Below are 11,025 nucleotides of genomic sequence, written 5' to 3' on the forward strand. Positions count from 1 at the left end.
CGCCAATGAAGTCTATCTCGAAGGCAAGACACTCGCAATCGGCATTGAGGACAAATGGCCGGAGTGGGATTGGAACTTGGGCGGATATGAGCCAGCTTCCTGGTCGACGCGGATTCTGCGGTCGCTGAGCTTCCTGGCTCGTCGGGTTACGAATGTACCGTATATTATCGGAGCCCTCCAAGAGATAATCCGGGACCGCGTGCAGAACAGAGAGGGCCGGCAAGGCACTTCGCGGGAGCCGAAGTTGCAGCCAGTAGACTTGCGAATTCTGATCGATAACATTAGATCGAGAGATCGGTCGGACTTGGATTTGACGAACGACACCGTCGTTTCTAATGGGAGCCGCAGAAACAGCCGGAGAAGCAGCCGCAGAACCAGGAGTCGCAGCCCTAGTCGCAGTCGCAGCCGCAGCATTGAAGGTGGCAGGCCACAGCCACCCCCTTTGGACGACTTTTCGTCGTTTCTTCAGAACCATCTCGATGAGGAGGATGAGCCAAGGTCAGAGCCAGAGCCAGAGTCAGAGCCAGGGCCAGTGCCAGTGCTACCGCCTGTGCCAGCGCCAGCGCCAGCGCCAGCGCCAGCGCCAGGACCAGGACCAGGACCAGAGCCAGAGCCAGAGCCAACGCCAGAGCCAACGCCCTCGCCGTCGCCATCGCTATCACCCCGCCCTCACCCTCGCCCCCGCCCTCGCCCCGATCCCGAGAGAGATGCCGAGCGCCTCGCCGCAAGTTTAAACGCGGCAGTCCTAGCCGCAGAGAGAGTTTTCCTCGCAGCGCCACCAAACCAGCCAGATCTGGTTCTCGCTGCATTCGACGATCTGCAAAAAGCCCAAAGAAATCGCGACCTTTTCGCGCCCGCATTTCGAAGTGCTGTCTGGTAAAGCAAAGCCTGTGGAGCAGAGCTTGCAAAGGTTGTGAGTAAACCGAGAAAAAAACTCTCACAGATGGTATAAAAACTGTATAAAAGCCAACCCTTGCTGATGTGCTCGCACCTTGACGTGGTGCAAGGGCTTGAACTTCTCGGGAATCTGATTTTCTGGAAGGACTAAGACGAGCACCATTTTTACTCTGGCTATGGTCGATTGCTTCATGTTCGAAATCTCCGATCAATCTGCTACACGCTTCATGCTTGCTCCTCTCCTGGCTTGCTCCTCCCTGGGCCGCCTCCTCTCCTGCTGCTGCTATCACTGCTGCTGCCATTGTTGCTGCTACACGTCTCTACGCTGGCACCTCTGGTCAAGGACGCTGTCATCCACTGTGCTTTGCACGCTCTCGACCGATCTGCTGCATACTTCTTGCTTGCTCCTCTCCTGGCCTGCTCCTCTCCCGCTGCAGCAATCGCGGCTGCTACACGACCCTGTGCTGGCACTTCTGGTCAAGCACGCAGTCATCTCCTGTGTGCCTTCGAGGTTTTCAATCTGCAGCATGCTCCATCAAAGGCTTGCTTCTCTCCTGCTGCAGTCTTCGCTGCTACTACACGTCACGCTGGTGGTCGCACTTCTGGTCGGAGAAGCTGTCATCTGCCATGCCTGGAACGCTTTGGATCTGCTGATGCTGCCGCCGCTGCTGCTGCAAGTCTCTGTGGGCTGGCACTCGTCGTCTCGTCAACGACACTGTTATCTGCTGTACCTGGAACCCTTTCGACCTGCTGCTTCTGCTTTCCAGTCAAGATTGCTGACTTACGGGACTGCTGCCGGTCGGACATGCATAGTGACGATATGGTGAAGTTGGTGGTCATCAACGAGGATTTCGACTTCATCCACCGCTGCTGTACTACGAAGACACGTTCTCATTTTGCATACTGGTAGTAGCAGCGAGATTTCGCTCGAACATGTCCGGGTGTTGGACAGATTTGATCCGAACTTGTCCACTTGCTGGACATCTTCGACTTCAATCTCCCCGGGCAGGAATCAGATTCGACTGGAAGCTGTCCAGGTGCCGGACATGTTCGACCCGAACCTGTCCGGGTAGTAGACGGATTCAAACTTGCCCAGGTGTCAAATTCGACCCGAACCTGTCGACCTGGCCGACACATTCGACAAGTCCCCTGCTCTTTGAAAGATTGATTGAGGACTGGCCTTTCAGCTGTACAACCTCCAGCCTCCCCTCTGCTTCTTTCTGGTTCATGATGCCTGCTTCGGAGATGGTGCCGGTAAGCGATGGAACAAGGCTCGATACGAGCGCTGGGATCTCAACATGCTCTTTCGTCAAAGACAAGTTTTTGGGTCATACGTACCATCTCATTGGGAAATGGATTTGTGCAACCGCTTGCAGGCTGTCGAGAGTGATGACTGCTGCCGCCAATTCCAATGCCATGTTGGCGCGAACCAGTTTGGCACCTACAGTTGTTCGGTCATGGAGCGGCCTTCGAATGGTGACCGCGGGGAGATCTGTTTCTGCGGCCCTTCATATACTGTGCGATACCGAACGGAACCAAAACGACCATTCCTGATCCCCATTGTGGGCTGCCTCCTGTCTCTGGAATGACGATCGTTGGTAGATCTGTGTCCGCGGCTCTTCAATCAATGCGCGACACCGGACAAACCCACAATCACAACACCTCACTCCTATCGTGAGTCGTCTCCTACTTCTGGAGTGACGACGTGAATCTGTGGCTACGGTTCTTCGATCAATGGGCAATGCTTCGTTCTTCGGTCAATCATGGAAGGGTTCCAATCGATACGTTTGAGGGCTTCCAGTGATCTCAGAGGCGTTCTCGCTGTGTTGGCTCACAGATCTGATGTCTGGGTGCATGAAGTTCTCTTCAATCTCGCAAGAGGGAGCTTCTCTAGTCATTCTGCATGCATTTTTGGTGGTTCTCTCGAGCGAAGAAGCTTGCTCCACCTCATGTTCTGTTTCATCAGGCAGGTCACAAGCTTCACAGCGATGCTCCATGCCTCAACCGCGGGCAGGCAAGAGATGATCAGTTGAATGAGAGGGCCGAAGGTGGCTCGAGAATGGAAGACCTGGACAACACCTCGACGAGAATGGGCATAGTCAACAGGAGTGGCTATGATTCGTAATGGGGATGAGCATGATCAGTGGGAGTGGCCATGATCAGTGGGAGTGGCCATGATCAGTGGGAGTGGCCATAATCAATAGGAATGAGCATGATCAGTGGGAGTGGCCATGATCAGTGGGAGTGGCCATGATCAATGGGAATGAGCATGATCAGTGGGAGTGGCCATGATCAGTGGGGATGAGCATGATCAGTGGGAGTGGCCATGATCAGAGGAGGCGTCGCTTGCCGGGATTGCGGTCCGAAAATCCGACAGCCCGACTCCAATGAGGTTGCGTCACCCAGCGAATGCCGATGCTAATGCCTCAGCCGGTCGAGAAGGTTCACACATCTCTTAAAGACTCCGCCTGTCTTGAGATCTCAACAACTTCCCATTCGTCATCACGGCTGCCGAGGTCAATCAATCAATGCTCGGCCGGACTGGACCTACTTACGCGAATCTACACTGACATGGACTTTGCTTGACGCCCGCCGGGTGACTGCGCGCGCGAGGAAGGAAGCATTTGGTATGGCACCGGCTTCAAGGATCGACCTTCACCTTCCGCGGAAATGGTATGCTTGATACAATGACCTCCTACAGGAACCTCGGTACCAAGCACTTCCTCCTCCCTCCAGAAACACTTCAGACGCCGGTCGCAACCCGGCATACTTCTCGTCCGCAACCGGACCGCAGCACCGCACTCAAATCATCCGATGCCAGCTTGACAGTCTGCACACATAAATCCCCTGCAACCACTCGAAAAGCCACACGAGAATCGACGTGCGCCAAACGAACAGCCATGGCCGATGCGAACTTCTCCCGATACGCACAGCGCGCAAACGACAGCGCCTTCCTCATCGCCATCAGGGCTCTTCGGAGAGAAATGGCGGCGTACGAAGAACAGCATCCACCGGCAATGAACGAGGAGCGAAAGAAAGCTGTAGCCGCAGAGACAACCGCCTTCCTTGGCGAGTTCGAGGCGTCTCTTATGCAACTTCAACGTCGGGAGATAAGCGAGGGTGGGCATGATTTGAAAGGTCTCAAGCGAGAAGAGTTTGGTGGAGAAGAACAGGCGACCATAGCAAGGAGAAGTAGGGAGAAGAAGAGTAAGGATCTTGTAAAGGGTCACAAGCGAGACGAGTTCTGCGGCGAAGACCCGGCGGCAGTGGGAAGAAGGAACAGGGAGAAGAAGAGTATGGATGTTGTGAAAGGTCACAAGCGGCATGAGTGTGATGGTGAAGAGCAAGCGACTGTGGGAAGAGGCAGCAGAGAGAAGAGCATGGGTGCTGCTACCTGTGCAGAGGTGCGGAAGGGAGAAAAGAGCGTACGCATTGAGAAGGAGAGCTAGGTGGGAGCTGGCACCAGCGCCGCTCAGGCCGTTGAGCGCGCTCCAGCTTGCGCTTGGTCTTGTTGCTGACCATGTCGGCGGCGCGGTGCGGTCTTGATGGGATTTGGGTGCGATACATCTTCCGGGCCGACATGGCGCTATGTCCTGTTGGGAGGCGAGTGGCCAGTGAGGATCGATGATAAGGGCAATGGGGCGCTTCGGCTTGGTATGGCAGCGCTTGATGTGATGGGTGTGGCAGCGCTTGGTGCGGTGTTGGATGTATTGGATGTGGACGGCGGGTCGGAGATGCTTGTTGCTCGACACGCCCAGCGATGTATCAGGTACTGGTGGCATACGAGAATACAAAGAGGCTCGAGGGTGCTTCAGGCAATGTTCTCAGATGTGCCGTGAGGTTGAGGGCCGGAACCAGTTTCATGTCTCCTTGTGCTCAGCTGCCTATGGTGTCCGGACATGCCTCGCCTCGCATGACACCCAAGGAGCCGGGAGATTTGGTTTCGTACACATTCCAATACGAAGATGCTTTCAAAGGTCTACTGGGAAATGTATCTCGATCACAATCCTACCTGCTCACAGTCTGAAGCCCTTGGTATTCACTCATGTGCATGGGTCAATGTCTTTCCCGGTACTTGGAACTGTCAGTGTCTCTTGTAGGCCAGATTGATCAATAGGCAGCCCTCGATCGAACTCAAGCGTTCCACTGATCAACAAACAGGTTATAGGCTCTTGCGCTCTTGTGGACAGAAGGTTCGAGGAAGTCTTTCGCTGCTCTGCCGATGGTGATCATTGCAGGTATTCGCTCCGTGGCTGCAGTCTCGGATACTTGAACCCGGCCCACTCCCTAAAGGAACTCGGCTGTGTGACTGATTACCGACGTGCCTGCTTGTTATATTTTATCCGCCTTATCGAACCCATCTCTCGGATACTTAGATATTCCTCACTCCCTAAAATAACTCGGCAGTCGGACTAATTACTAACGTGCCTACTTGTTACTATCTTTTATTCTCCTTATCGGACCTATCGAAGCACTTACTACTAATTAATAATACTCCCTCGCAAAGTACACTTTCTATTAAGGTATCGGAATACAAGAACTTTTTATTATCTAAGCTTATTATATCTTCGACCTGCCTATTACTCTTAGGACAAATACTAAGCTATTTAATAAACCCCTACTTTCCTAAATAGCTAGGTAGACGGACTAGTTACCGGTTTACCTACTTAGTACTATCCTACCTATTAAAGGGGTTTGCTTATAATAAACAACGCTCGCTCGTAAGGCAAACTTTCTATCTATTAACTAGAATATAAAAGTTTCCTATTATCGTATATCCTACCTTCGGTCTACCTCTTAGAGACTAGGATAGATACCGAGCTATTTAATAAACCCTTACTCCCTAAAATACCTAGTAGGCTTTAGGACTAATTACGGAGATCTATTCCTACTTACTATTATTTCTCGGTATAGAATCCGTTTAATCCGAGAGTTTTAGGAGTATTAATACCCGCTCGTACGTTAGTATAAAGTGTAATTTTAATTAGTATAAAGTATCTTTTCTATTAAGGGGAATACGAAAATCTTTTATTATCTAAACTTAGTATACGATTAATCTGCCTGCCTCTATAGGGCCTATTATCTACTAATATATTATAGAGGACGATATTCCTAAATATCTAGGTAGTTATATTAATTGCTAACTAAACGCTCCTACTTACTACCGTCTTCTATTCTTAAATCTAGGGGCTTTAGTAATTAACAATACCCGGTTATACTTTAGTATAAAGTATTCGTTCGATCGCTATAAAGTATACATTCTATTAAGCGGAATTCTAGTATCTCCTATTATCCGAGCTTATTATAAGCCTCCTACCTACCTACCTCTACTAGGTTAACCTATAAGCTACTTAATAAAAGGATACTCCCTAATAACTAGAGCTCTATACTAACTACCGACCCGATATTGCTACTTATTGCCTTAATTTATTATTAAATCGTATATAACTATCCTACTAAGTAATAATACCTACCTATAGTTTAGTAGAAAGAAAACTTTCTTTCTACTAAATAATATATAACTATTTCCTATCGGACCTTATATATCTACGCTACCTCTATCGGAATAACTACTAAGCTTCTTAGTAAAACGACCGCGAATATAATAGCCTCTAGTATACCTTAATAGCTATATCTAGTAATACTAAGCCCTACTATATAGGAATAGAAATATACGTAAGGTAAGGTAGGGTATAATTTAGATAAAGTTAGTTCAGATAGTACTAGGAACTATATAGAATACTACTTAAATTCTACTTAGTCCTCTTAGGCTAATACTATTAACTTACCTAAACCTAATCGAAATCCTACCTCGCGATTATACTAAAAATCCCTCTATTAGAGGCTTTTTAGTTCCTATTCAATCCTTATAAGCTATTACGTAGACTAATTTTAGACCGATTCTAATCTAATTCTAAGCCTATTCTAAACTTAATAACAATCCTATATCGTAATAGTACTAGGGACTCTATCGAAGGCTTCTTAACTTTCGCTAAATATTTCTAAGCTAATTTATAAACCTATACTAAACTTACTTTGTCTATATTCTAATACCTACTATACGATAGTACTAGGAAATATAGGTTAGGCTTCTTACCTTCTACTTAAGCCTACTAGGCCTATTTAAATACTACTAGCTTACTTAAACCTAATTTAGATCCTACTTCGTAATAATACGAGAAACTCTATAGAATACTACTTAGGTCTCTTGAGCTGTTGCCTAGCCCTATTCTAATCCTATTCTAATGCATTTTTTAAGATAGTATAAAGAACTCTCTCTAATAGAGGCTTCTTAAGTTCTACTTAATCCTAGCGACCTAATAAGTCTACTATTATCTAACTCCTATTTTGTAATTATAGTAGGATAAGAACTTTACTAAAAACTTCTTAATTCCTAAGCTTAGAGGTCGGCTTCGTATATAAGGAGTACTAATTAGGGATGCTTTATAAAGTACCTCCTTTAGCGCTTAATACGGCTACTACCGAAAGCGAGATTTAAATATCTCCTCCCGCTACTCGTACTAACCCCCTCGTAGTAAGGTTCTTTATACTTTATTAGTAGTAGTATCTAAGCCGTTCGTTTAGTAAACGTTCGTAGCTAAGGCAATCCCTTTATCGTATTAGTAGGTTATATAGCTAAGTATCTTATCGTAGTCTAAATATTTATAAGCAATCGGCGTAATAAATAACGAGGAGATTCTTAAGCGTATCTATAGTTATAAGTACTATTACTATAAGCTTCCTAGAGTACGTAGAAGAGGAAAGAGCTAGTCTTTAGTAGATATCGTAATTACTATACGGATTCGAGTCGGGTCTGTCTAGTTTTTAGACGGATTCGAGAAAAATTTGTCTAGGATATAGTCGAGTTTCCTCTAAGGCTTATGAGACAAGTATTATCCTCTATATATTTTATTAATTTCTAAGCAGACTTAGACTAGATCTAGCTACTACGTAGACGGATTCGGGAAATATCTATATAGTATATAGTTAAGCTTCCTCTAAATCTAACGAGAAAAGTATTATCTAAATATTATCTCGCCTACTTATAATAATAAATATATACTTGCCTTTATTCGTCGTTATCTTTTAGTAATAGCTCGCTACGGTTCTTTCTATATTATATCGTAGATCTTATAGCCGCTAGGTATTAAGTAATACTAAGGGTATTTACTTTAGTAGAGAGATCTTAGGAGTTAGTAGACCGTAGCTACTTAGGCCTACCTACTTTTAGTTTTAAATATAGTTATATCCTTAAAAGATTACTCTTATTATACTAATAGAGTCGCTTCGCTATTTAGTACTTATATCGGGTCTTCTTATTTTATCGATAGGTAGTCTAGTACCTTTTCTATAATCCTATATAAAATAAGTCTATCTAATCGTAGGGATAAGGTTTATCGAACTAATAGTAATAGATGTTTCTATATTTAATAGTTAACCCTTAGAAGATTCGAGTAGGAGATTAGATCTATAGGGATTCTCTAAACTTACGAAGGAAGGATTAGATTAGATAAGTAGGTTATTATAAGGGTATAGGGTTTACTAGGAAGAGGAATAGGTTACTTAGCCTAAAATATATAGATAGAAGTTAAATACTACGTCTCTATCGATATAGACTAGATATTCGAGTCCTTCTACGAAGGCTACCGTAATTATAGCTATAGAAGATAGTAAGGGAAATCTAGAGCGACTTACTATTAGTAGGAGAGTAGAGGGATAAGGTAGTATATAAAGCTAGAGAAGGGGTTATCTCGGGTTATTTATCGTCGAGGTTTAAGGCGTTTATAATTAGAATACTTAGTAGAAGCGAAAGTCTCGTAGATAGGAGTATAATAAGCTACTACCTTAGGATATTATCTTTCGGACTTCCTATAAAATAAGCCCGATAAGAGTAGGGTTATCTAACCGTAGGTAAAACGTTTGTCGATCTAATATCGTATATAAAGTTCGCTATATTAGGGTAGATAATAAAATTCAAATCTTACTAGGTTGTCTAGCCTTGTTTCCTCCTTCCCTCGTCCTATAAATAACTTTCTTATATCCGCCGGGCAATATACATTAATAACGGGTATCTCGTTACTCCCTATTTATAATTAGTACTATATAAATCTTATTTAGTAGTAGCGTTATTAAAGTATATATTATTTATAATAAGCGATAATATATCTCCCCTATCTATTTTCGGTTTAAATCTTTTTTTAAAACTATACTATAGTCTTCTAGACGTAGCCTAAGTTTAACTTCTACTAGTAAGAAACCCGCCTTGTCGATAAACTTATAGTTATAGTAGACACGTATAATGCCTTATTAACCTAGCTATTAGGATTTTCAAACGGGTAGCTATTCTTATCGATTAAGTACCCTCTATCTATATACTCGAAGACACTCGTAATCGTATCTCTAATAGCTAGGTTTAGACTCCGAGAAGCTCGTAATAATTTATCTACGCGTATAATAGTAGTCTACCGAGATCGATATATATAGTCGGAATACGGAGAGCTACTAATATTACATTAATATATCTATATATCCCTCCTAAAGAAACGCTCCGAGGCTATAGTTGTCTAAGTACGCTAGAGTATATAAAATATTCTATAGAGTTTCGAGTATACTTAAGAACGCTTAACTATTAATACTACCTTCGCCTACCTTCTCTAAGGCCTATTCTCTATTAAGTCTATTCGTATCGACATCCTCGACTACCTTAGCTACTCTTAGCCTTATATTAATAAAAGTAAGAGACGCTTAATTAGAGTAAGGTAAACCTCCCTATCTTAACGGAGGATTAAGGCAGATTATAGCCTTAGCGGGGCCTATAATACTCTTTTTTCTAGTCGTTCTTAGTAGTAAATAAATACATCGAGTATAAAGTATAATTTTAAGTATAGCGAAATCGGTTCCTTAATTACGGTACGAGGGGCCTTCTAGTAATATTAGGGAGATTGCTCCCGAAGGAAACTAGTAATAGCCTGTTCCTAAAGCTAGCGATAATAGTATTAGCGAGCCTTCTAGTAGTCTTAGGGAGATTTCTCCCGAAGAAAACTAATAAGGGCCTCCTTATAAAGCTAGCAAGAATAAAAATAGGGAGTAGTAATATTAGGGAGATTTCTCCGGAGAAGATAAGTAAGAGCCTATTCCTAGAGCTAGTAAGAATTAAAATTAGCGATCCTTCTTTTAATATTAGGGAGGTTAGTTTAAATAAAAAGGAGGAAGAGCCTATACTAAAAGCTAGGAGAGTAGAAATAGTAAGCCTATTCCCGAAGATATCGAGGAGAATAATAGGGTATAGGGCTCTTCCTACTAGGGAATAGGTATCCGATATAAGGAGTCTATTACTAGTGCTCGTAAAGAGGGAAATATACCCCGAGGGAAAGACGAAGCTAGGGTACTAAAAGATACTATAGAGATAGACGAGGATAATAGAGACGATAATTGCAAGTTACTAAGAAAAAGCCCTAAGAGGTTGCCTATTATAGAAAGTAGAAACCGATTCGCATTCCCTATCTAGATATAACGCTAAGATCTTCGGATATATTCGAAGATATCGATAGAGCTAGCCTACTCGGTAATACTATCTAAATCTATCTCTAACTCCCTACGAAGGTAAGCGTATTATTATACGCGAGTATAAACTAATCTTCGAGATTGCTATAAAAGGTAAGTCCTCTACTAGCGTAGTACTAGCGTAGTACTATTCTCCTCTAGGTCTTTCTATTAGACCTCTTTTAGTAAAGAGTCGAGTATACCTTTACGCTATAAATCTACGAAACAATAGGCTCTCTTAGTAACTACCTTAGTTATATACGAGATCGTTAGTCCGGTTACTCGATTAAAAAGCGAGTATTAATCCTTAGACTAGTTTATAGTACTAGGAAATACTAAAGGCAATATTTAAAGAAAGGTAAGCTTTCGCCGGTATAGAGATTAAGTAAGTCGGCCTTATACGTACCTAATCTTAGTACGGATAGGTACTGTTCTAACGATGTCCTTATATTAAAAGTAATCTTATATCTTATATATAGTCTACGTTACGATATCCTAGTACCGATTGCTAATAAATTACTTATAAACTTGCTCTTCTTCGGTAGTGTTCGTCTCTTAGACTTGTAAATAGTATTAATATTAATA

At 43.7% G+C, this 11,025-nt stretch overlaps 1 protein-coding gene across 1 annotated transcript; it reads left to right on the forward strand.

Moving 5' to 3' along the window:
• Nucleotides 1–3,797: 3,797 nt before the first annotated feature.
• Nucleotides 3,798–4,346, forward strand: MYCFIDRAFT_84052 (uncharacterized protein; the record flags this gene model as incomplete). Its single annotated transcript, XM_007933763.1, has 1 exon — nucleotides 3,798–4,346. One exon carries the CDS (start codon nucleotides 3,798–3,800, stop codon nucleotides 4,344–4,346), a length of 549 nt encoding a protein of 182 aa, XP_007931954.1.
• Nucleotides 4,347–11,025: the final 6,679 nt, after the last annotated feature.

This window comes from Pseudocercospora fijiensis (genome assembly GCF_000340215.1).
Source record: "Pseudocercospora fijiensis CIRAD86 unplaced genomic scaffold MYCFIscaffold_11, whole genome shotgun sequence".
Classification (NCBI taxonomy): domain Eukaryota; kingdom Fungi; phylum Ascomycota; class Dothideomycetes; order Mycosphaerellales; family Mycosphaerellaceae; genus Pseudocercospora; species Pseudocercospora fijiensis.